At 43.9% G+C, this 27,551-nt stretch overlaps 1 protein-coding gene across 3 annotated transcripts; it reads left to right on the top strand.

Moving 5' to 3' along the window:
* LOC112235421 (SHC-transforming protein 2) lies at positions 1-26,057 on the top strand. Of its 3 annotated transcripts, XM_024404026.2 has the most exons (14): positions 1-146; positions 8,520-8,774; positions 14,806-14,876; positions 16,952-17,012; positions 17,100-17,219; positions 19,337-19,390; positions 19,576-19,627; positions 19,849-19,975; positions 21,142-21,319; positions 21,906-21,996; positions 23,342-23,512; positions 23,697-23,995; positions 24,570-24,738; positions 24,966-26,057. In XM_024404026.2, exons 2-14 carry the CDS (start codon positions 8,544-8,546, stop codon positions 24,986-24,988), a joined length of 1,647 nt encoding a protein of 548 aa, XP_024259794.1. In that variant the 5' UTR covers positions 1-146; positions 8,520-8,543; the 3' UTR covers positions 24,989-26,057. The 3 variants fall into 3 exon arrangements, with proteins under 3 accessions (XP_024259794.1, XP_024259672.1, XP_024259736.1); XM_024403904.2 differs by lacking the exon at positions 1-146 and having other exon boundaries at positions 7,515-8,774; XM_024403968.2 differs by lacking the exon at positions 1-146 and having other exon boundaries at positions 7,520-8,774; positions 24,594-24,738.
* The last annotated feature ends 1,494 nt before the right edge of the window (positions 26,058-27,551 follow it).

Below are 27,551 nucleotides of genomic sequence, written 5' to 3' on the forward strand. Positions count from 1 at the left end.
TGCCATTTTTGGAGCAGAAGGGTCTTATTCTCACAATGCTGGTATGCTCTCTCACGTACTCTGAACTTCCTTATTGTTTTAGTTTGCTGGGTTACTGTTTCAAGTCAGGGCACCTTCACTCCGCTCTCCAAGTGTCTGTGATATAGGTGAGTCTATTGCTTCCCTCAGAAGGACTTATGTTTACAGCATGTACAGTGTATTGTATATGTTTGCTCTTTTAAAAATCACAGCGCACGCACACTTCAAATCTCCTGCATTTGTCATTTTTGTCACCACAAGTAATTTTATGATGCACTGAAACTTTTCAACTTCCACTGCTGCAAAAAGCTGACTTCTCCTGCTTGCAAATGAACCAAGCTATTTCTTGACATTTGTATGTGACCTTTTGCATTGTAATCAAATGTTCCTTGCGTTGCCTTTTCAATTAGTGTCAGATTTGAACTATTTTGAACTATGCCTCCATGTCATCAGCAGTAACAAAACAATGTCCTCTGATGAACTACTGCTGACTGAGGTTATATATTGTGGGGAAAAACAACATTTGTGTATTTCATCTCAGAGTCTGGGTTGTTGGAGGAAGTCACCAGGTTAATTTTGTGTCTTTATTACATTTGAGCTCAAATGACCTTGTGTATTACAGTGTGAGGAGCTAGCCATGGAGTTATGCTCTGCCTTAATGAGTGGGTGGCATGCTTTAGTTGGTTGATTGCCCTCTACCTAGATAATGGGTGATTCAGTTAATTATTTGGTCATTCATGTTAACACCCTTACAGAAAAAACATGTGGAAATGAGTTCATGTAAAAATTCACATGCGAAAACAAGTGTTTTTGTAACACTTCACATGTGATCACATTTTCACATGTGTAGTTTAAGGTTATCATGTTACCACATTAACTTCTCATAATCATAATAATATTATTCACTTCACATGTAATCATGTAATGGAAACGTGTTTTTGGAGCACTTCACGTGATCACATTCAAATTTTTAAAAAATCTTCATAAGGACATGCTCTCCTATCACGGTTGGATACAAAGCCTAACCTTAAACCGTTAGCTGTTGCTCACCACCTTAAATAAGCATGCCCCATTCAGAAAATATGCAACTTTTCAGGGAAGTCAGGAACCAATATACACAGTCAGTTAGGAAAGCTAAGGCTAGCTTTTTCAAACAGAAATTTGCATCCTCTAGCACTAATTCCAAAAAGTTTTGGGACACTGTAAAGTCCATGGAGAATAAGAGCACCTCCTCCCATCTGCCTACTGCACTGAGGCTAGGAAACACTGTCACCACCGATAAATTTACTATAATCAATCATTTCAATAAGCATTTTTCTATGGCTGGCCATGCTTTCCATCTGGCTACCCCTACCCCGGACAACAGCTCTGCACCCCCTGCAGCAACTTGCCCAAGCCCCCCCTGCTTCTCCTTCACCCAAATCCAGATAGCTGATGTTCTGAAAGAGCTGCAAAATCTGGATCCCTACAAATCAGCCGGGCTAGACAACCTGGACCCTCTCTTTCTGAAATTATCCGCCGAAATTGTTGCAACCCCTATTAGTAGCCTGTTCAACCTCTCTTTCATATCGTTTGAGATCCCCAAAGATTTGAGAGCTGCCACGGTCATCCCCCTTTTCAAAGTTAACAAACAGATTACCGACCATTTCAAATCCCACCGTACCTTCTCCACTATGGTTTCCGAGCTTGGTCATGGATGCACCTCAGCCACGCTCAAGGTCCTAAACTATATAACCACCATCCATAAAAGACAGTACTGTGCAGCCGCCTTCATCGACCTGGCCAAGGCTTTCGACTCTGTCAATCACCGCATTCTTATCGGCAGACTCAACAACCTTGGTTTCTCAAATGACTGCCTCCCCTGGTTCACCAATTACTTCTCAGATAGAGTTCAGTGTGTCAAATCGGAGGGCCTGTTGTCCAGACCTCTGGCAGTGCCACAGGGTTCAATTCTTGGGCCGACTCTTTTCTCTGTATATATCAATGATGTTGCTCTTGCTGCTGGTGATTCTCTGATCCACCTCTACGCAGACCCCAACATTCTGTATATATCTGGCCCTTCTTTGGACACTGTGTTAACAAACCTCCAAACGAGCCTCAACGCCATACAACTCTCCTTCCGTGGCCTCCAACTGCTTTTAAATGTTAGTCAAATTAAATGCATGCTCTTCATCACTACTCTGGAAGGTTCTGACCTAGAATATGTGGACAACTACAAATGCCTATGTGTCTGGTTAGACTGTAAACTCTCCTTCCAGACTCACATTAAGCATCTCCAATACAAAATGAAATCTAGAATCAGCTTCTTGTTTCGCAACAAAGCCTCCTTCACTCGTGCTGACAAACATACCCTCGTAAAACTGACTCTCCTACCGATCCTTGACTTCGGCGATGTCATTTACAAAATAGCCTCCAACCACTCTACTCCGCAAACTGGATGTAGTCTATCACAGTGCCATCCATTTTTGTCACCAAAGCCCCATATACTACCCACCTGTATGGTGGGTACATATTTGTTGCCAAACCCACTGGCTCCAGGTCATCTGTAAGTCTTTGCTAGGTAATGACCCGCCTTATCTCAGCTCACTGGTCACCGTAGCAACACCCACCCGTAGCATGCGCTCCAGCTGGTATATTTCACTGGTCATCCCCAAAGCCAACACTTACTTTGGTCGCCTTTCCTTCCAGTTCTCTGCTGCCAATGACTGGAATGAATTTCAAAAATCACTGAAGCTGGAGATATCTCCCTATCTTACTTTAAGCATCAGCTGTCAGAGCAGCTTACTGATCACTGTACCTGTACACAGCCAATCTGTAAATAGCCCACCCAACTACCTCATCCCCATATTGTTATTTATCTTCTTGCTCTTTTGCACCCCAGTATCTCTACTTGCACATCATCATCCGCACATCCATCACTCCAGTATTAATGCTAAATTGTAATTATTTCGGCCTCTATGGCCTATTTATTGACTTACCTCCCTACTCTTCTACATTTGCACACACTGTACATAGATTTTTTTCTATTGTGTTATTGACTGTACGTTTGTTTATGTGTAACTCTGTGTTGTTGTTTTTGTCGCACTGCTTTGCTTTATCTTGGCCAGGTCGCAGTTGTAATTGAGAACTTGTTCTCAACTGACCTACCTGGTTAAATAAAGGTGAAATATATATAGATATTTTTTTAAACATTAGCTGTTATTTATGTGTTGTAGAATGTGGAATAAAGTTCACTGTGGAGTAACTGTATGAATTCATTAGGTCTCACTAGGGCTGTGCACAGTGTGTTGTGAGTCTGTTGGACATTATAATGTCCGTGCCCCCATATAAATTAATTAGCATAATAAAAAAATCTCCATAAAAATCTGTCCGTTAAGCTAGAGTTATTTATTGGATGTGTCTCAATACACCGCATCTGCCGATGTCGCACTTCCGCATCTGCCGATGTCGCACTTCCGCATCTGCCGATGTCGCACTTCCGCATCTGCCGATATCGCACTTTCACATCTGCCGATGTCGCACTTCCATATCTGCCGATGTCACACTTCCGTATCTGCCGATGTCACACTTCCGTATCTGCCGATGTCACACTTCCACATCTGCCGATGTCTCACTTCCACATCTGCCGATGTCTCACTTCCACATCTGCCGATGTCACACTTCGCATCTGCCGATGTCGCACTTCCGCATCTGCCGATATCGCACTTTCACATCTGCCGATGTCGCACTTCCATATCTGCCGATGTCACACTTCCGTATCTGCCGATGTCACACTTCCGTATCTGCCGATGTCACACTTCCACATCTGCCGATGTCTCACTTCCACATCTGCCGATGTCTCACTTCCACATCTGCCGATGTCACACTTCGCATCTGCCGATGTCGCACTTCCGTATCTGCCGATGTCTCACTTCCACATCTGCCGATGTCGCACTTCGCATCTGCCGATGTCGTACTTCCGCATCTGCGGTGAAAGGTGTCAGAGCTAGAGCGGTATTTGTCAGACCATTAGACATCCCAAAAATCGGTCCTCTCACAGAATTGTCTATAGCGTTCGAACAGTTTGGCCCACAACTATTATGACCCCTCTATTGAAAGAGAACACGATGGTGTTCTCTGTTTTGCTCTATGTGCCCCACAAGCGTCTTGGAACTCTGAAATCGGTACAGCCGATCTGCCAACTTCTGTCTGAGGCGTCCAAACAGTTTGGACTACACACTAATATTACCCCTCTGTGGAAAGGTGAGACTCTCACAAACACATACATGTCAGTTATTTTTCTCTAGGATGCCCACAGACTCGTCTGAAGGTCCCCGGTACCGGTTGAATTCTTTTGGGGGAAGTATATATGGAGACAGTTTAGTGCCTTAAAAGTTCCATACAGCTTAGTAGACTCTAATGGGTTAATTCTACAGTTTTTACATACTTCATTATTTAAATAACTTTATACTTATCTTTATCAGTTAAACAAGATTATTTGCTTCTTTATGTCACACCTTGATCTGTGTCACCTGTCTTTGTCATTGTTTCCACCCCCCTCCAGGTGTCGCCCATCTTCCCCATTATCCCCTGGGTATTTAGACCTGCCAGTTCGTCTTGTTTGTTCAAGCCAACCAGCGTTTTCTGTATCAGCTCCTGCTTTCTCCAGTTTCTCTTTTCTTGCCCTCCTGGTTTTGACCCTTGCCTGTCCTGACTCCGAGCCCACCCGCCTGCCTGACCACTCTGCCTGCCCCTGACCCTGAGCCTGCCTACCGACCTGTACCTTCGCCACCATCTGGACTACCGACCTCTGCCTTACCCTGAGCCTGCCTACCGACCTGTACCTTCGCCACCATCTGGACTACCAACCTCTGCCTTACCCTGAGCCTGCCTACCGACCTGTACCTTCGCCACCATCTGGACTACCGACCTCTGCCTTACCCTGAGCCTGCCTACCGACCTGTACCTTCGCCACCATCTGGACTACCGACCTCTGCCTTACCCTGAGCCTGCCTACCGACCTGTACCTTCGCCACCATCTGGACTACCAACCTCTGCCTTACCCTGAGCCTGCCTCCGACCTGTACCTTCGCCACCATCTGGACTACCGACCTCTGCCTTACCCTGAGCCTGCCTACCGACCTGTACCTTCGCCACCATCTGGACTACCAACCTCTGCCTTACCCTGAGCCTGCCGCCTGGTACTGTTGCCACCTCTGGTTTCTGACCCCTGCCTGCATTGTCATGTCTTTTGCCTGCCCCTGTTTGGGATATTAAACTAATGTTTATTTGACGTGGTCTGCATCTGGGTCTTACCTTCATACCTGATACTTTGTGTCTCTCATCCATTATTTTTGACCGTTTAGAGCTGAGTAGTGTTGTGTGTTCCAGAGTAGAATGGTTTCAGATTTAAATTATCATCCTAAATCCACTTCCTGTGTGTCTGATAATATGACATTGGGTTTGATTGTCTGCTGCGTGACGAAACATGTTTTTCTGCTGTGACCAAATTTTCCCAGAAAGATGAGCAGAACAAATCCTGGCTTAACCCACTTTGTCAGGGTTTTTGTAGACTACTCTCCCCCTCCCATGGTAACCTGAAATTGAGAGAATATGAGGGGACTAGAGTGGGGAGCTAAAAGGTCTGGTCTCCTCCTGCAGGCTCCTTTAGAAGATGGCGGATAGCTCTTGGGAGAGGGGTGTGGAAGGGGGGTACATGGGAGTAGAGGTCACATGGGCTGGGAGTAATTCTGAGTATTGCTGCAATGCTAGCTTTGTTAGATTTTGCCTGTTTTTAGGACATGGAATCAATATGTGTGCATTTGCAAATTGGATGTTATACTTCACCATTTGGATGAGTCACATGACTGTGGCAAAATTTCCCCATCACCACTCATATAATCAATCTGAATGAATTGTTTACAATTTTAGCTAGTTAGAAGAAGTTCATTTCTGCACCTTCATTTCTACTCATGTTTTCACGTCTTCTCAGCTATTGTTGACCTTTAGTTGCAGTGCAGGAACCATTTGCTGAATTATTGTAGCCTTTAGTTGTTATAGATTAACAACCTTACCATAAGGGGGTAAACACCTACACACAGAACATATTTTTTATACCTTTATTTAACTAGGCAAGTCAGTTAAGAACAAATTCTTATTTACAATGGCCTAGGAACAGTGGGTTAACTGCCTTGTTCTGGGGCAGATTTTTACCTTGTCAGCTCGGGGATTTGATTTAGCAACCTTTCAGTTACTGGCCCAACGCTCTAACCACTAGGCTACCTGCCACCCCAAATATACCAACCACACAATGGAAAAGAGTACTTCCTGTTATTTGTTTACTGTGACAGTTTCAAGGCAAGAAAAGATTGTCAAAGAGTTTATGATGCTCAGTCAAGTTCAGGCTCTCAGTCATCATCATCATCCCACTATGGAACCAGAAGTGTAGAGAGCAGAGAGATAACTAACTCTCTATGCACACTGGACTCTACCCACACACTCACATATACTTACACTGATACACACACACTCACATATACTTACACTGATACACACACACACTGGACTCTACCCACACACTCACATATACTTACACTGATACACACACACTCACATATACTTACACTGATACACACACACACTGGACTCTACCCACACACTCACATATACGTACACTGATACACACAAACACTCACATATATACTTACACTGATACACACACACACTGCATACGCCCACACACACACATAACATGTGCACACATGCTTACTGACGCCACACACACACATATACTTACACTGATACACACACACACACTCACATATACTTACACTGATACACACACACACTGCATACGCCCACACACACACAACATGTGCACACATGCTTACTGACGCCACACACACACACACACACACACACACACACACACACACACTCACCACATACGCTGCTGCTGCTGCTCCACATTTGCTGCTGCTACACCTCAGTCTTATCGATCCTGTCGTGACTTTACCCCTACCTATATGCACATAGCTACCTCAATTACCTCCGTACCCCTGCACATCAACTCGATACTGGTACTCCCTCTATATAGACATGTCATTTTTACTTGTTATTGTTATTTGTTCACTATGTATTTATTACCTGTGTTACAATTTCTATTTATTTTGGATTTTTTTGTCTTTAACTCTGGATTTTTGGAAAATAATTTGCAAGTAACTATTTCACTGGTAGTCTACACCTGTTGTTCACAAAGCATGTGGCAAATAAAATTACATTTTGATTTGACATAAGACTTCAGGTACAGTGGGCGTTTTTCTTTACAACCACTGATAATTCATTGCATTTTGTCAAAGTCACAGATGTTTTGTCTTATTTTACTGGCAGCACAATTCAGTCCCATAAATGTGATGTTAATGTGGCTAAAATATTATTATGTGGCTAAGAGATTATTGACTCTTTCACTTAATCATGAATTGATGGTCTTTGTTAAAAATTGCATTCATGTATGTTTTGCTTTTGCAGCCATTGCCTAAGGTATGTCTTATGATAGGAAAAATCTCTATCTTTCTGTCATTCCCACATGTGGGGACATTATAATGTTGGTGTCTATGCGCTGCATATAGATACTGATTGTGTGTGCGCATGCGCGTGTGTGTGTGTGTGTGTGTGTGCGCGCGCTAGGAGGGAGGCTCAGGCAGATATGTGTTAGCTAATGCTGTCTGAGAGCAGCTGGGCAGGGCTAATAAACGAACAATAACACAATGACATCACCCAGAGAGAGAGAGAGTGGGGGTGCGTGCAAGCGAGCCAGAGCAAGGGAGAAGCTCAGATGCAGAGAGGCAGGAGAGAGCGTGTGTGAGTGGGAGAGCACTGGACAGTACTCACTCAACATTGACAGGGGATACAGCTCTTTCCAGAAGATTTTGCAGATTTTTTTCCCCCCTCTCTTCCATTGCACCTCTCCCCCTCCCCCTTTCCCCTTCCCCTCATCCTCTGTCAACCCCTCTCAGCCTTTGCTTCAGGCTGCTCCTCCGGGCATGCTACTTAAGCCAAAGTATGGCCGCTTTCGCAACGCCTCTGTGACCTCCTCCGACGACCTGATGCAGAGCTTAGCCATGAGCGGAAAAGTGGTGGCCACCCCTGTGGTCCTCTCCTCCGCCCCCAGCCTGCCGCTGCCCCCCCTGCCTCCTCTGGAGTCCATCCCCGGGTCCTCCTCCGCAGCCCCGGCCCTAGCCGACTCCCCCTGCCTGGACGGGGAGCAGGACGCCACCACCACTTTCTGCATGCTCATCCCCAGGATGCCTCAGTGGAAGTTCTCCAACACTCTGCTGAGCAGGAGCCCCTCCAACTCCAGCTCCAGCTCCAGCTCAAGCAAGGACTCCGGCAAGACTGCAGCCCCCTCATCGCAGGGCTCGCACGGCCCCAGTGGCCCTTCGGCCCCCAGTGGTCCCGTGGCAAGTCTGGCTGCTGTTTTGAACTCCTGTGACCCTGTGTGTGTCACCCCCTGTTCCCTACAGGCCATCAGCAGGCAGAGATCTGCAATGCGCTCAGCCAGTCCAGGGGGCCATGGAGCAGGGGCTGCAGAGGGCACAGGGAGCCTTGGGGGCCACAACGGCTTCAGGACAGGGATGAACCGCAGGACCAGGGTGGAGGGCATGTGGCTGGGAGGGGAGGACTTCAACCAGAAGGGCAGCTTCATCCACAAGCCCTCCCAGGGATGGCTGCACCCAGACAAGAATATCACAGGCCCTGGGGCCTCCTACATTGTCAGGGTGAGTCACCATGCATGCAGTCCCTCTACAGCTCTCCGCATTACCCACATATTTATTTTAATTCTGTGTATATTAAAGCATTTCTGCATTGCATTTTTTTAAGGGTCGTCTTCCGTGCTGTTAAATATTGTATCTGTCAGGGATAATTTGACAGCTTGTTGATGCTTTCCACCGAGTTCCTGTTATGTTGTTTACAAACAAACCTGTAGAATAGTGAATGATTTAAATCCCTTTCGGAGTAAAGCTTTTATAAGACAACACTGTCAGAAAGATATCCTGTTTGCAGATGACATTGGGACGTCTCATTCCTTGGAAATAATATCCCAATGTTAAGATGATAAACCACCCTAAGTGTGTCTCTTGGATACAATGGGACATTAGGATGCCGGGCAGTGTGTTATGCAGCCAATGTGTGGAGGCTGAGGAGTTAGATGGCTCTCTCTGCTTTATGTGGTGTGATGTAGTGGGCTGGGGAGACTGCGTCAACCTTCAGGCTTTCGAGTGGGTGGATGTCAGTTGAGTGAAATATAGATAATGGAATCGTAAACTGAACAACAAATATTGCATGTGGTGAATGAGTGGAGTGAGTCAGAATCTATATTAATAGAATGTGCATAACAAAGCACAATAATTTAATGAGGTTCATCTCTAGTTTCTATGAAGTGTGTGTGTGGGAGGGGGATGTTTTGTGATTAGCCTGATTGTTTGCGCCTAAGTGAAGGATTGGATGTCATGTTACTTCAGACAGACATACATTACATCGTTGTAATCAGTGACAACGGCTATTTTGCAAAAAAGCAAATATACAAAGATTTAGATATCATTTCCTGGTCTAAGCTGGTGACTTTGGCTCACAAAGGGTTACATCCGAGGCAGAGTGTTTGACGTCAATGTCAATGATCTCCCCCTCCTTTACTCCCCCCAGCCTCAATAAAACGACATGGCTCTTTATTAGCCCAGTCTAGGCCCAAGCACGCTTTGTAATTACATTACACACAGGCACCATTCATTCCTATATTCAATTACATTTAATCACAGTCATTTGCATCACATGTACTGGGGAAGAACTAGCGTGACATAGCAGGGTATTCTAGTCCATCTGTAGTAGCAGACAGCAGAGAGAGAACACCCAGCCAGGGGTTTCCCTCAGCTCTAATCCTGCTTTCCTCACATGCCTAACATAGTCTGCAGCTAAGCATGCTGCAAGGAGAAAAAATACCTAAGAGCATTATAGGAAATATTTCATTACTGTTACACCCTGCACCAGTTTTCATTAGCAGTTTGCTGTAGCCTACCATTATAATAATATTTAAATGGCCCCTGCAGCCAGCCAGGCAGATAAGATGGCAGTGTGTATATATAGTGTAGTAATATATATATATTACTGTCTGCATGACAGCAGATTTCTGCTGCGCTCTGCTTTTCTCTCTGCCATCTTTATATCTTTATATATTTATTTTATTTTTTATTTAACCTTTATTTAACTAGGCAAGTCAGTTAAGAACAAATTGTTATTTACAATCACGGTCTACCAAAAGGCAAAATGCATCCTGCGGGGACGGGGGCTGGGATTAAAAATTAAAATAAATGAAATAAAAATAACAATAAAAATATTGGACAAAACACACATCACGACAAGAGAGACAACACAACACTGCATAAAGAGAGGCCTAAGACAACAACACAGCATGGTGGCAACACAACATGGCTGCAGCACAACATAGTAGCAGCACAAAACAGGGTACAAACATTATTGGGCACAGACAACAGCACAAAGGGAAAGAAGGTAGAGACAACAATACATCACGCAAATCAGCCACAACTGTCAGTAAGAGTGTCCATGATTGAGTCTTCGAATGAAGAGATGTGCTGCTGCCATTGTTTTTATTGTTGTTTTTTATTTTCTTATTTTACCAGGTAAAAAAAAAACACATTCTCATTTACAGCAACGACCTGGGAAATAGTTACAGGGGAGAGGAGGAATGAGCCAATTGGAAGCTGGGGATGATTAGGTGACACAATAAGTGCCAATAAGTGCAATGTCATCTTTAGTGACCATAGAGAGTCAGGACAACCGTTTAACATCCCATCTGAAAGACAGCACCCTACACAGGGCAGTGTCCCCATTCACTGCCCTGGGGCATTGGGATATTTTTTTTAGACCAGAGGAAAGAGTGCCTCCTACTGGCCCTCCAACACCACTTCCAGCAGCATCTGGTCTCCCATCCAGGGACTGACCAGGATCAACTCTGTTTAGCGTCAGAGGCAAGCCAGCAGTGAGATGAATGCCACATCGTCTTCTCTCTTCTCTGCTGGAGGGAGACACAGGCAGACAGACAGGCAGAGAGGCAGGCAGACAGACACCATTGTGCACATTTCCTCCCAGGCACTTCCTCCCTGTCCCTGCAGCCAGCCGACCACCCCGGCAAGCTGAGGCAGAAGCTGTGGTGTGGTGGCCCTGCATCTGCCTCTTCCACAGCCATTCCACTGCAATGCAGGCCTTCTGAAACCAAACCCACACAGCTGCCATCCATCTACCCTGACCTGTAAAACTGCAACATGAGAAATACTAAGAGAGTTATTCAGCGAAAAGAAAAAAGACTTGCACCTTGGTTGGACTGTAAGGTAGCGACAGTGCAGTATAACTTTTCCACCTAGAAACATGAGCCCCTAGCCAGTATCTCCCTGCATCTATCTAGAGAGCCGAGCATCAACAGCATAGATATTAGATCGACTTTGGCTGCAGACTTGAACAGGATGTTCTTGGATAGAGGGACCAAATTTGCCTCTGTAATATGATAGATACCCTTTGTTGACAGTCACTTCCTTCAAGGCAAGGCAACATCGAAGATGGCGTGTCTTTCAGAGGAAGAGAGCTGGCTAAGAAGAAGGACACATTTTCAGAATTTCTCTGGAATGTTTCTTGGAAACGCTGCATCACAGGTTTCCGGAAGGGAGCAGTAGAGATTATGTCGGGGGGGCAGAAGTAGAGTAGAGCGCTCGAAAGCACAGTGTATCGTCCGAGAGAGAGTGACAATGAAGGCATTGAGAAGAAGCTAGAGAGAAGGAGAGGGAAAAGGAGGGAGAGGAGGAGACTGTCTGACTGATGGAAGACTTCCCCTGTCTCCTAATCTGGTTAGGGTGCTTGTTTAGCTCTAAGGCAGTGGAGTTAGCCTGAGTATTTCTTTCCCTGTCTCTGGCAGCAGCCAGCCACAACAACAGATCCAGACAAACTACACATACAGTAACAAGACAGTGATTGAGCTTGAGTCAAATGAGGATGCATAGGTTGGCTAAGCTCCTACACCTGTGAAAGTGAAGGAGACTACAGTATACCTACCCCATACACTGAATGTTCAACACATTAAGAACGTTCTTCTTAATATTAGGTTGCATCAATTCATCATGGGCTCTACAAGGTGTGGAAAGCGTTCCACAGGGATGCTGGCCCATGTTGACTCAATCAATCAATCAATCAATCAAATTTTATTTGTCACATACACATGGTTAGCAGATGTTAATGCGAGTGTAGCGAAATGCTTGTGCTTCTAGTTCCGACAATGCAGTAATAACGAGCAAGTAATCTAACTAACAATTCCAAAAAAAACTACTGTCATACACAGTGTAAGGGGATAAAGAATATGTACATAAGGATATATGAATGAGTGATGGTACAGAGCAGCATAGGCAAGATACAGTAGATGATATCGAGTACAGTATATACATATGAGATAAGTATGTAAACCAAGTGGCATAGTTAAAGTGGCTAGTGATACATGTATTACATAAGGATGCAGTCGATGATATAGAGTACAGTATCAACGTATGCATATGAGATGAACAATGTAGGGTAAGTAACATTATATAAGGTAGCATTGTTTAAAGTGGCTAGTGATATATTTACATAATTTCCCATCCATTCCCATGATTAAAGTGGCTGGAGTAGAGTCAATGTAGACTCCAATGCTTCCCACAGTTGTGTCAAGTTGGCTGGATGTCCTTTGGGTGGTGGACCATTTTTGAGACACACAGTAAACTGTTGAGCATGAAAAACCCAACCGTGTTGCAGTTCTTGACACAAACCAGTGCCCCTGGCACCTACTACCATACTCGGTTCAAAGGCACTTAAATATTTTGTCTTGCCCGTTCACCATCTGAATGGCACACATACACAATCCATGTCTCAAGGCTTAAATATCATGTCACACCTGTCTCCTCCCCTTCATCTACACTGATTAAAGTGGATTTAAAGTGACATCAATAAGGGATCATAGCTTTCACCTGTATTCACTTGGTCAGTCTACGTCATGGAAAGAGCAGGTGTTGCTAATGTTTTGTACACTCAATGTACATACAGCAGGTTGATACTGTATAGTGGAAGCACAGTCAACTTGGTGTGCTCTTTAAAGTAGCACAGTAATGCAAATGTGTCTGCGTAGGTGTGTGTGTGTGTGTGTTCACTCGGCTGATTTATCTGTTGTCTATATTGGTGTTTGGTTTTGCGTGGGTGTGGTCGTCCCACTTAGACCTAGAGGACATGTCATAAGATGCATGTTTTTAATTAGAAAAGAAAGATTAGCCACATCCACTCTGCCCCTGGCTCTGTCACACCTAAACACTGTTGGAGATTTTCCAGTCATCGGATGATTTTCAGTAACCTATACTGTTCTCTTTGAAGTAGAAAGAATAATCAATGTAAGCTTAAATATTAGACATATGCAAGCAGAATGAAGGCTAAACCTATGTGAGTGTCCAAGCTAGATCAACATCGAATTGACCATTGGACATGTAAGGAACAGAACGTAAGCAGAATCTGTGTAGATGAGGCAAGGTAAACTAACAAGACGTGACTGGTCTGGGCCATATCTGATCTTGTGAAGGCTACTGGACACTCACACAAGTTAAGCATACGTTGATAATGTAGGTCTGAACTTGTAAAGACCTTTGGACAGAAACTTTAGCTAAGGGGTATGCATGCCACGCCACCAATAGAATCTATGCCCCAATATCTGTGCCAATAAGAGAATGGAAACTATGTAACAAAGCAAATGGGGTGATGATGTTACGTAAAGGTAAAAATGTATAAAAGCCAAGCACTAAGAATGAGAAGGCAGTCTTCCATGGAGGTGCTCGGCTTTTGTTGTTCTCTGCAATAAAAGTCTAATTGAATTCACAAGCTCCGGTACTGAATAATATTTGTTTTAATACTTTCCACGACAACACCCATGGATTTCAATTGCTAATCAAGACAAATTAAATACAAATGACAAAATGTGTCCTTTTCTGTGAGCTGTGTACCGTTGGGCCTCCGGGCATGATGCATAGACAGAAGAGGATTTTAAAGGAGATGTGGCCTATTTAAACATCATTTAAATTGGCTTAGATCTATGATGTTTATATTACTCCGATGCTGATATGGTTCAATAATACAGCCCATTTAATGTCCTAGTATACGTAGCATACGTATGATGTATAATAGTCTTTTTGGTAGTAGATGGGAGTTTCAGTGTGACTAATAACAGACTCCAGGGGAGCCCTGGTGATGGAGTAACCTCTCCCAGAGCACTTTCCTGGGTCTCCCGTGACACACACTCTAACAAACACACACCCACACACAAAACACACACAAACACACACACGCACTCCTTTGGGGCCTCTGAGGCTGCAGCTCCCTAATCTAATACCCATTATTACCACCTTAACCAGACCATTACCCCGTCCCTAACACTGCCTGCAAATGAGTGGGCCTCAGACTATGTTACTATATGGGGTATTAGTACTATGGTATAGATATTTTTCATACTATAAAGTAATGTGTTAACCATTCTGGAAATACATGCCACACTGTGTGTGTTCCATTGCCGTAGTGCCATGTATCAGTGAAAAGGGCGGTCATGACAGTTCCTGTCTTGTAAAGTACTGTATGTATTAACAACCCTCTAATTGGATTGAGGAAAGGAATCTATAGAAGAATACATCTGGGTTGGAAATCTGTCATGTGATAAAGTATGTTGTTTTTCTGTCTTTGCAGTACATGGGCTGCATTGAGGTGTTGAAGTCGATGCGATCGCTGGACTTCAACACTCGGACCCAGGTGACGAGGTAAGCGAGAGTTGAGAATGTCCCGCTTGTGATGAGTCAGTAGAACCCAATCTGAGCAGAGGGAGAAGGTAAACACAAGTCACAGTGATACCAAATCAGGTAGAGATTCATAGGCATGCCAGTCCTGCTTTCCCCTGTAATGATATCACTAGAGGGAAACAGTTCCTGCAGAAGGCCCAGAATACTGTGACATTTTGACGGAGCCATTTATGCATGTCAATGGCACATGTGATGTGACTGTTGGCACTCACATGTGTGTTTGTGTGTCTGTGTGCGCGGGGCTCCTTGCCTGAGTTGGAGCAGTGTAGGTCCTCCCTATATTTCTCTCCTCCATGATCGATTGTCAGTAATCTGAGCCCACACACACACAGGGCTTAAGTGCTGGGGGAGAGGCAGAGATAGAGTGATGGAGAGATCTATTATTGATGATGCTCGTTAATGACTATGGAGAGCTGAGCTGCAGTGGTCCACATGGACTCTACCCTGCCTGTCTGTGGGAGACAGAGTAAAACAACAAGGAAGAAGGAAGTGGGAGAAATATAATGTTTATATGGTTTAAAGAGCAGAGATTGAAGATGGATGTATTTATGACAGTATTATGGCAAGATCTATGATATAATGAACTTACCAGTGCTCCGTTTGAATAATTTAGTAACGAGCTCAGTTATCATTGCTTTCAGAATGACATTTGTTTACACTATACCGTTATTGTTTAAGGATATTGAAGAACAGTTTGGGATGTTTACATTACATGCATTCCAAATGAATTAATTTAATGAAATGAGTTTTTCCTGTTTTTCCTGTTCTGCTTCTATTAGTTTTTTTTCCTGTTGAGTATTTTCTGCAGTTGTTTGTTATTGGCAGCTTAACAAAAATCCTGTCATTCCCCATGAAACAACTTCAAAGACTGCCTGGAGATTAAACCTCTGATTATTTGTTGGTCCTCCATGAGTCTGAAGGTCCTCTTTGACAGGTCATGCAGTGTCATGGTTTTGGACCAATATGCTCCAATGGGACTGTACTTGGCCAGGACAGAGACTGTAGACTAACACACCAAAACACTCACGCCCAGGATCCATGCACTGCTATTCTCCCAGGCCTCAAGTTGAGTCACATGCAAATGCTGTTTTCCAAAACTCTCTTAAAAGTCCTTTACTGGAGATGGACGCTGATCCTTGACTCTAGCTGGCGCCACCACCTGTCCCATCTGTCCCCTGACAGACCCTGTGTTCCGGCTATCTCTGCCACCACACAAGGGGACAACATCATCAGACATCATCACTCATTAGTCCCCAAGGCTGCCCATGCTCACAGTTAGAGCAGCCTAATGGCATAGAATACACTGCAGTAGTACACCACAAAATGTCGCTCTCCCATTGCTTCTGAATCAGGAGAATAAATGGAGAGGAAAATGAAGTCTAATCGAATAGAGCCTAATGAGCCCATAAATCCTCAGACCAAGACATCAATCATGCTGAGATGTTTTTGTTCCTTACCCAAACAGAATTTACTGGGGAGAATATGCTTATGTGAACTCAGCTGAATAGGATATTGATATTAAGTGTTCCTCCTGTTAGCCTTGTGTAAACTGAGATTATACATCTTCTGTCCTGCTTTGATCTGAGGGACCTCCCTGTGACCTTTGAAGTGAGATGGATTGGTGACCCTTGACCTCTGACCTGAGGCTGAGGGAGGGGCTACTGACCTGCTTTCTCTATAGCTTACGTAACCACTTCACCCATAGGCTGTTTATAGGTTGAGGATGAAGGAGTACAGTTAGACTTTTCAACCTTTTCCCATGTAGCTGCTTGATGCTGAATTCTAAATTGACCCCTGGCCCATATCCTCTTTAATAGATCTGAGTGGATTGGCTAGGTGTATCCAACATGGCAAGATGCTCTTCTAGACTACCAAAGGGCAAGATGGAAATATTACCATGATGCTCAGATCTAGAACTCTTCAATGGCATGGTTAAGGGGGAGATATGGCATTCAGTATGGCTGTAACTGTCTCGTCTTAGTGTGTTGTCATTGTGACCCCTTTGCCTCTCCTCTTTCCCTCTCCCACCCACCCAGGGAGGCCATCAACAGACTGTGTGAAGCTGTGCCTGGGAGTAAGGGGGCCTGGAGGAAGAAGGTGGGCGAAAAAATATGTTGATGCAACACTGTAGTTAAGTTTGTGTGTGTGTGATGCTAACCCAGGCTCTGTGCTCCTGTCCTGAAGAACATTAACAAGGCCCTGCAGACCATCATGGGGAAGAGTAACCTGCGCTTCGCTGGTATGGGCATCGCTGTCAACATCTCTATAGAGGGCCTCAACCTGCTCATCCCCACGACACGACAGGTTAGGGATCCCCTCTCTACAACTAACCACAGAACATAGCACAGGATATCACACCCAGGGCCATCAGTGGAGTATGGCAGTTGCTACAAAAAAGTAGACCAAAATTATTCCAATCCCGATTAAAATGTATTAGATGGCTGGCTTTATGACCATGCAGAGCATCGCTTGGAGAGAAGCTGCCAGTCTAGCCTGCATGCTCTTCTCTCACTTTAAAGTGGAACTGAAACGCTCAAATCAACCTACATCATTGTTTTACATGTTGATGTTAGGTTTTCTTGTAGAATGTGCTTTTAGAACATAATATTATACGTTTTTTGAGCGCCTAGCACAAGCTTAGAGAGATGTGGCCGCAGCCATATTGAAACAACGTCAGGGGAATGGTAGAGCGTCCGTGTGCCCACTTTACTCATGTATTTTTTAAAACAAGACTCTGATAAAGAAGTGAATAAACTTAAACTACCAATTTGAGATGGAAAAACAACAAAATACACACAATCATGTTAACAAGCCTTTATAATCCAGTTAATAATCCACTTGCATACATTTTTGAGCCCATTAAGCTGTAGGCTGCATTACAGTGATTTTCACATGGGCAGTGGATCTACTTTTACCTGACATTGTGTAAACTAGCTAAATGCATGATGTCCACAAGAACAAAGTTGATAGCTAGCATCGAATAAGCCGGAGTAGTCCAGTCAAAAACCCACTTGCACATGTTGTGTTCGTTCAGCGAGTAAGGTCTAGCTGTGTTAAATATTACTAGTAGTTTTGACTTGGGCATCGGATCATACTGTGTTAGCCGAAGTTAAGGCCTTTTCTCACCAACTGCTTTGCGATCTTTTCGTCCAAATTTTCATATACTGTGTTTTTATTGTTGTCAAAATGAAAGCATTCTCATTGAGGCTCCTAACATGCATTGTAATCTGTGCTGCCTGTCAGACGAATCATTCAAGGATGTCATTGGTGATACGTTATCAAGATGGCGGCACGTAGTAGTCAGATGAGCCAATTTCCAAACGTTGTAACATAAATATGAGTTTTAGCAGTTTTAAGGGTAGCATCATGCTTCTTTATCACATTTGGTTAACAAAATCACCTTAACTTACTACAATATTTCAGTTCATCTTGAAGAAGGCAAAGAGCAGAGACAGTGCCAGACAGTTTGCATGGCCGGTCATTCAGGCAATGCACCAAATGATTTGAATTTGATGTCTGCATTTGACCTCGGCCTAGTAAGCCTCGTGGCCAGCTGTTTTATGCATCTGTTACTTTCACATTGATCTCGGCATTTGAAGTTGGCCTTGTTGTGACTTGTTATGCATCTATTTCACGTACGGTATGGGCCTTTCCACAAGTAAATGCATCATTTTATGATGCGGTTGACATTGTGTATGCATTTCCACTGACATTTAAACCCATTATTGCGGTGAGAATTAATGTCTGGGGTCATTTTTGTTTGTTTTTGTTGTTCTCCAAATAGCATTTTAGAGTTTTTCAATTGTGTAGAAATGCAGTAACTGACATTCAACTTCCTCCACCACGGAGAGGTGAGACCAATTGGGCTAGCTAATGCCAGGTCTGTGATATGAAAGGTGTGATCAGGCGTGTCAGTTCAGCTAAACCTAGGGAATAACAAAGCTAGGGAATGACAAAGCTAGGGAATGACAAAGCTTGGGAATGACAAAGCTAGGGAATGACAAAGCTTGGGAATGACAAAGCTAGGGAATGGCAAAGCTAGGAAATGGCAAAGCTAGGGAATGACAAAGCTAGGGAATGACAAAGCTAGGGAATGACAAAGCTAGGGAATGGCAAAGCTAGGGAATGACAAAGCTAGGGAATGGCAAAGCTAGGGAATGACAAAGCTAGGGAATGGCAAAGCTAGTGAATGGCAAAGCTAGTGAATGACAAAGTGGGGTGTGGGTGGGGGGCTATCACACTTCATGTCACACACTTGGCTTTGGCTAGCTCACAGCAGGGTAGTGCAACACAAAGCAATAAATTGCTATCTTTTTAGCTTCCTGTTTTAGGATAGCTGATTAGTAGAAGATGTGATATTGATGTGGTGAAGGACTGATATAACGTCTGCATCTTCCTTTCTTTCTCTCTCTCTTTCACAGGTGATAGCACACCATCCCATGGAGTCCATCTCCTTTGCCTCTGGGGGAGACACGGTGAGAGTTTGTAGCATAAGTGCACTTTAGGCTTTCCCTGTTTTCCTCTGTCTGTTTGTTGAAATGGGCCGCTTGGTAGACTGCATGTCTGACTTGGCTGCTTTTCACCGTTTTCCAATCCTGTGACCATCTTATTCAATTATATCCTAATTCATCAGAGTTTGAGGTTTTTCCCTCCGTTGCAGGACACGCCGGATTATGTTGCTTATGTGGCCAAAGATCCAGTCAATCAGAGAGGTATCTTCAGTTCACCATTCTATTTCATAAACAGAAATAATATCTCTATTATACGTCCATGCAGTTTCTTCCTGGCATTAAACACATGAGAGTTTACTGACAATATGGTTCACTAACAGTTGTTTAAGTTAAAGATAGATGTTTTCTAACTATTCTTTAAAATGTAAGTTGTTATGCTCACAGGGGCGTTGCAGCACTCACATCCACTGTGTTCTCTTCAGCATGCCATATCCTGGAGTGTGGTGACGGTCTAGCCCAGAATGTCATCAGTACCATCGGCCAGGCCTTTGAACTGCAGTTTAAACAGTACCTCCACAGCCCTCCCAAAGCCATCCCCACCATGGAGAGGTGAGACCAATGATTTATATATACACTAGATCAAGCCTGATGATGAGTTGGTTATTTTAATTAGCTGTGTAGTGCTAGAGCAAAAAACAAAACGTTACTCAGGACCAAGTTTGAGAAACCCTGCAATAGATGACTGATAGGAGACGCTGTGTTGAAGCCACCGTGCCTCCACCATTGTAGAAAATAGGAAGCTATAGAAATGCATGTATTAATGTCTACATTAGTTTTTTCCATGTTTATTCTATTACAGACGCCTTTGTGTATACTTTTAAATTAGATTATGTGAGCTAAACATAATAAAGTATAGAAAAACATATAAAACAACATGTATTTTTGGGCGACCTGACCAAATTCACATAGTAAGTTAGAGATCTGTCATTCTCATTGAAAGCAAGTCTAAGAAGTGGTAGATCTGTTCTATGTTTACTATTTATACGCTTCCCATTCTTATGTTTCGTTTTTGCGGTTTTTAATTTGGTTTTGTACACCAGCTTCAATCAGCTGAAAATACTATATTTTTGGTTATAAAAAAGATATTTCACAGCTGTTTAGATGGTACAATGATTCTCCACACCATACTTCCTAGTTTTGTCACAAACTGAAATTGGGAAAACTATTAGAGTTTTAGCAACCAGGAAATGGCGTAGCGACTTTCTGCATAGTGCACCTTTAAAGTCAAATTTATTTAAATGACTAATGTTACTGTCCCCACTACAACAACAAAAAATACTTAAATACACACAATGTATTCATCCTCTGTGGTTAGCACACATTGGTACAGTGCAAGCATGGTGTCCTATTTAAAGCGTTGACTTGCATTTTACACTGACACACACTCAACCCGATATGAAACTCGTCCTTTTTTCTCTCGGTCAGGTGTTAGAAATGTGATATGCTGCGCTCAGATTTCAGCCCATCATCCTGTTTTGATCCCAATTAAATCAAAACTGTTATTTAAAGTGCAATGTGTTTCGCTGTGTCACCGGGTAGACGGAAGAACTCTACTGTACCTGCTCTGCTCTTGATTCAAATGTATCTCCTGCTACCAACAATATAACCATTCAAACCTAGTGTTTTATGTTATCGTCTGTGGAGGATGTGTCTGATCCCTTTTCCTTGTCACATTTGGAAATTCAATTACCTTTATTCTAACTGTGTCACCTCAGGAACATCAGGACAGAGGACTCGGCGTGGGGTGATGACGAGGACTCCTCGGAGCATGACTACTACAACAGCATCCCAGGGAAGGAGCCTCCTGTTGGAGGAGTGGTGGACTCGAGGCTGAGGCCTTGTACGGCCTTGCTGGGCCACGTCCACAGCCAACCACAGAGCAAGGCAGCGCAGGTGATTCCCCAGCCTCCAGGATGACCTACATAAACCCTTTGATCTAGTATCTGTGGACACACGACTGATGACCTTGCCTGCCTTTCCCCCATAATGTATATAAGAGAGAGCTGTGGGCTTACAGTAGCAGTGAACTCAATAACTGTAGATTTAATTTTACCTTTATTTAACTAGGCAAGTCAGTTGAGAACAAATTCTTATTTTCAATGACAGCCTAGGAACAGTGGGTTAACTGCCTGTTCAGGGGCAGAACAACAGATTTGTACCTTGTCAGCTCGGGGGTTTGAACTTGCAACCTTCCGGTTACTAGTCCAGCGCTCTTACCACCAGGCTACCCTGCTACATAGTTACAAGAGATAGACATCACAGGAGATAGAAACCAGGCCTCTGGGTTGCCTAATTGGTGAGAAAAAAGTCTTCCTTATACCCTACAGTCTATACTGAGGATTCAAACATATGGTGTCTGTAGAAGTGTATTATATAGGCAAGAGAGGAACTATTTATTAACAGGTGGTCTGAAGAGTCATAAAGAAGCACATGTCTACTATTAGTAATGCTAATGAGATTTTGTGGAATCTGTTTTTAGATCGGTTCTCCGGCCAGGAGAGACACAGTGTCCTACCCCTCAGGTCAGCTGTGCTACGAGCTTCACTGGGACACTGAGAACGGCAGCTCAGGTGAGACACCGTGTGGCCGGATATGGTACTGCAGGACACAATACTGCAAGTCATAGGCATTATAATGGTTGGGTAAATAATACATTTTCATTCTCATATAATTTCATCAAAGTATATACACTACATGGCCAAAAGTATGTGCTCGTCAAACATCTCATTCCAAAATCATGGGCATTAATATGGAATTGGTCCACTCTTTGCTGCTATAACAGCCTCCACTCTTCTTGGAAGGCTTTCCACTAGAATTTGGAACATTGCTGCTGGAACTTGCTTCCATTCAGCCACAAGAGCATTAGTGAGGTCGGTCACTGATGTTAGGCGATTAGGCCTGTCTCGCAGTCAACGTTCCAATTCATCCCAATGATGCTCGATGGGGTTGAGGTCATGGGCTCTGAGAAGGTGAGTCAAGTTCTTCCACACAGATCTCGACCAACCATTTCGTTTTGAACCTCGTTTTGTGCACGGGGGCATTGTCATGCTGAAACAGGAAAGGGTCGTCCTCAAACTGTTGCCACAAAGCTGGAAGCACAGAATTGTCTAGAATGTCATATGCTGTAGCATTAAGATTTCCCTTCACTGGAACTAAGGGGCCTTGCCCCAACCATGAAAACAGCCCCAGACCATTATTCCTCCTCCACCAAACTTTACAGTTTTCAGTATGCATTGGGGTATGTAGTGTTCTCCTGGCATCTCCTAAAACCAGATTTGTCTGCCGGACTGCCAGATGGTGAAGAGTGATTCATCACTCCAAAGAACGTGTTTCCACTGCTCCAGAGTCCAATGGCGGTGACCTTTACACCACTCCTTTTGACGCTTGATCTTAGGCTTCCGTGCAGCTGCCAATGAAACCCCAGCACAAGAACTCCTGACGAACAGTTCTTGTGCTGATGTTGCTTCCAGAGGCAGTTTGGAACTCTGTAGTGAATATTGCAACCAAGGACAGACAATGTTTACGCGCTACGCGCTTCAGCACTCGGTGATTCCGTTCTGTGAGCTTGTGTGGCCTATCACTTCGTGACTGAGCCGTTGTTGCACCTTGATGTTTCCACTTCACAATAACAGCACTTAAAAGTTGACCGGGGCAGCTCTAGCAGGGCAGAAATTTGACGAACTGACTTGTTGGAAAGGTGGCATCCTATGACTGTGCCACATTGAAATTCACTGAGCTCTTCAGTAAGACAAACATTGGCTGTAGAATGGCCTATGAAGATTGCATTGCTGTGTGCTCGATTTATACACCTGTCAGCAACGGTTGTGGCTGAAATAGCCAAATCCACTCATCTGAAGGGGTGTCCACATACTTTTGGTAATTTTGTATGTTAGTAAACTGAGTTGTGATTGACAGGTCTGACATCAGATGGGTACTTGCGGGCAGACGGCCATCCCCCGGGAAGTAGGGACTATGAAGAGCACCTGTATGTGAACACCCAGAGTCTGGAGGGCCTGGAGCAGGGAGCAGAGGGCCATAGGGGGGCCAGGGGGCCAGACAGCCCCAAGAAAGACATCTTTGACATGAGTGAGTCTCATCAACATCTACCCATCTGCTGAACACAGCCACTGACACAATAGAGATACCATTATTATTCAAGATGTGGGGAGAATCTGGGCAATTGGGTTGGCATGTATGAATGATGTCATTCATGTTACAGGTTCCGTGTGTGAGCCATGCAGGTGTTCTCACTCTTCCTGGTTCTCTGCAGAACCCTTTGAGGATGCTCTGAAGATGCACGAGGCCGGTGGTAACGGTGGGGTGTGTGTGCTGGAGGATCAGTGGCCCAGTCCGCCCCGGCGTCGTGCCCCTGTCGCCCCCACAGAGGAGCAGCTTCGGCGGGAGGCCTGGTACCATGGCCGTATGAGCCGCCGGGACGCTGAGAAACTGCTGGTCCGAGACGGGGACTTCCTTGTACGAGACAGTGCCACCAACCCAGGCCAGTACGTCCTGACAGGCATGCACTGCGGTCTGCCCAAACACCTGCTACTGGTCGACCCAGAGGGAATGGTGAGTGATAATCACTGAGTGATAAACAATATTGGATGGGGAAATTATGGTCTAGGGGGCTGGAGAGTATACAGAAGACTCAAGGCTACTTATGTAAATAAGATGTTTAAAAAAAAATTTTTTTTTTATACATTTGCAAAAATTTCTACCAACGTGCTTTCACTATGTCATTATGGGGTAATGTGTGTAGCTTGATGAGGATTATTTAATCAATTTTAGAATAAGGCTGTAACGTAACAAAATATGGAAAAAGTCAAGGGGTCTGAATACTTTCCGAAGGCATTTTAAATAGTTTACTGAAATGATGTGTCAGTCACCTGAAATGTGAATTTGTTTATTTAGGTACAGTCAAGCATTAGCATTGTTGTGCTAGTACAAAACATACTAAAGAATAATAGTGGTAGCACCTCTCTTAGCAATTGCTCCAGAAAGCTGACACTTGTATTTTTTTTTACTTAGCTACAGCCTAGCATGAGCATTGTTGAATGCAAAACAATGGTGGTGGTAGCATCCCTGTTAACATGCATCAAGAAGTAGCCATTTAATCTCTTTGTGACCTACTAACATCTGTTAGCCCACTCCTCCTCGTCACTGCCAGGTACGAACCAAAGACATGCTGTTTGACAGTATCAGTCACCTGATCAGCTACCACCTGAAGAACGAGCTGCCCATCGTGGCAGCCGAGAGCGAACTGCACCTCAAACAGGTGGTCCGGAGGAAAGAGGGGACAGCGTTCTGGAATGGTAAGAGACAGAAATGACAGCCCAAAGTGATTGTGCTCAGCACTGCCTAGTTCTATTAGAATGACTGTTTTGTGATAACCTTTGTTTCAGTGTGGGCAGTTTATTGATACATTATAGTGTTTTAATAAAGCTTATGTTCTAGATTTTAGTGTTCTGCTGGTCTAGTTCTTTAGTATGTGTTTGAATGATATCCTTTGAAAGTTTTCCATTTTTGCCTGTTTTACTAGGAGTCAGAGGTGTGTCTATATAACCCCAGGGAGGAAGATCTTCACTTAGTCATATCCCCAGAATCAGAGCTTTCGCAGGGGTAGGAGGACACAGGCAACTCCCTCTGTCCAGGACCCAAGGGCATGGCTGCAGTACCTGGCTGCCTCCGACAGTGCCGACAAACTTTCCACCATCTCCACCTGAACTCTCAGTATACAGTCATTAAGCTAACCGATGCCTCGGAACAGCTCAGCCAATCACAAGGATGGAATGTGAGGTCACAGTCACATACAGTAGTTGTTCCATAGGAAAGCATCATTTTTGAGTGCATGATGATGTTGCACCTCATACTGAGTCTCATACTGCTGATGTCATATGCAGTCCCAGAATGATTTGGGTTCCCTGTGTCTTTAAATGGAGAAATGTGAACATTGTATATGATATGTGAGAAACTCCTGGCAGCAAAATATCACTAAAATTTTTTATCAGAATGCAGTTCTTTGCTCCTCAGACATTGGGATGCTTTAATGGACTTTTATAAACTGTTCATCTGCAGCAGTAGCACCTGCACCTTCATGATTTATTCATATGTAATCTCAGGACCTAATTCTGAAGGCGTTAAATATCTGATTGCATGAATTGAAATATGCTTCAGAGATACAGTACTAACCAGACACAAACCTTGAAAATGTGTCTGTCTCTCTGTCCCATCAATATCCACAGGAAGTCTGCATAACACAACATTGGGAATATACAGTTGGCCAAAATACATGGGTAGAACTCCAAATATCATTGGGTTCAATAATAACCATATGCTTGTCAAAGTGTTTGTATGGGACAGTCATAGCTCGTCAGTGAATACCTACCCAAGTTGTGTGTTACCATGCCTACTGTGTGAAGATATCACACTGGTCAGAGCCTGTGCTCTCAGAAGGCAGACTACATTACTACAAATGACTCAGTTTAAAGATAATTAAGACCCATAAAATAGTTCAGTGCCTTAATACTTGGTGTTTCATATCTTTCCTCCCAAATCACTTGTGCAGTATCATACATTCTATATATACAGTGGGGCAAAAAAGTATTTAGTCCGCCACCAATTGTGCAAGTTCTCCCACTTAAAAAGATGAGGGAGGCCTGTAATTTTCATCATAGGTACACTTCAACTATGACAGACAAAATGAGAAAAAAAATCCAGAAAAATCACATTGTAGGATTTTTAATGAATTTATTTGCAAATTATGGTGGAAAATAAGTATTTGGTCACCTACAAACAAGCAAGATTTCTGGCTCTCACAGACCTGTAACTTCTTCTTTAAGAGGCTCCTCTGTCCTCCACTCGTTACCTGTATTAATGGCACCTGTTTGAAATTGTTATCAGTAGAAAAGACACCTCTCCACAACCTCAAACAGTCACACTCCAAACTCCACTATGGCCAAGACCAAAGAGCTGTCAAAGGACACCAGAAACAACATTTTAGACCTGCACCAGGCTGGGAAGACTGAATCTGCAATAGGTAAGCAGCTTGGTTTGAAGAAATCAACTGTGGGAGCAATTGTTAGGAAATGGAAGACATACAAGACCACTGATAATCTCCCTCGATCTGGGGCTCCACGCAAGATCTCACCCTGTGGGGTCAAAATGATCACAAGAACGGTGAGCAAAAATCCCAGAACCACACGGGGGGACCTAGTGAATGACCTGCAGAGAGCTGGGACCAAAGTAACAAAGCCTACCATCAGTAACACACTACGCCGCCAGGGACTCAAATCCTGCAGTGCCAGACGTGTCCCCCTGCTTAAGCCAGTACATGTCCAGGCCCGTCTGAAGTTTGCTAGAGAGCATTTGGATGATCCAGAAGAAGATTGGGAGAATGTCATATGGTCAGATGAAAACAAAATATAACATTTTGGTAAAAACTCAACTCGTCGTGTTTGGAGGACAAAGAATGCTGAGTTGCATCCAAAGAACACCATACCTACTGTGAAGCATGGGGGTGGAAACATCATGCTTTTGGGCTGTTTTTCTGCAAAGGGACCAGGACGACTGATCCGTGTAAAGGAAAGAATGAATGGGGCCATGTATCGTGAGATTTTGAGTGAAAACCTCCTTCCATCAGCAAGGGCATTGAAGATGAAACGTGGCTGGGTCTTTCAGCATGACAATGATCCCAAACACACCGCCCGGGCAACGAAGGAGTGGCTTCGTAAGAAGCATTTCAAGGTCCTGGAGTGGCCTAGCCAGTCTCCAGATCTCAACCCCATAGAAAATCTTTGGTGGGTGTTGAAAGTCCGTGTTGCCCAGCAACAGCCCCAAAACATTACTGCTCTAGAGGAGATCTGCATGGAGGAATGGGCCAAAATACCAGCAACAGTGTGTGAAAACCTTGTGAAGACTTACAGAAAACATTTGACCTCTGTTATATACACTTTGTTGGCAATGACAAAGTATTGAGATAAACTTTTGTTATTGACCAAATACTTATTTCCCACCATAATTTGCAAATAAATTCATTAAAAAACCTACAATGTGATTTTCTGGATTTTTTTTTCTTCATTTTGTCTGTCATAGTTGAAGTGTACATATGATGAAAATTACAGGCCTC

This window comes from Oncorhynchus tshawytscha, linkage group LG01 (assembly GCF_018296145.1).
Source record: "Oncorhynchus tshawytscha isolate Ot180627B linkage group LG01, Otsh_v2.0, whole genome shotgun sequence".
In the NCBI taxonomy this organism is placed as follows: Eukaryota; Metazoa; Chordata; class Actinopteri; order Salmoniformes; family Salmonidae; genus Oncorhynchus; species Oncorhynchus tshawytscha.

Excerpts from the sequence above, each read along its gene's own strand:
- LOC112235421 (XM_024403904.2), top strand. The coding sequence starts at position 7,764 with ATGACATCACCCAGAGAGAGAGAGAGTGGGGGTGCGTGCAAGCGAGCC. Across the intron at positions 8,775-14,805 it reads GGGCCTCCTACATTGTCAGG|TACATGGGCTGCATTGAGGT; the intron begins GTGAGTCACCAT and ends CTGTCTTTGCAG. Across the intron at positions 19,628-19,848 it reads AGATCCAGTCAATCAGAGAG|CATGCCATATCCTGGAGTGT; the intron begins GTATCTTCAGTT and ends TGTTCTCTTCAG.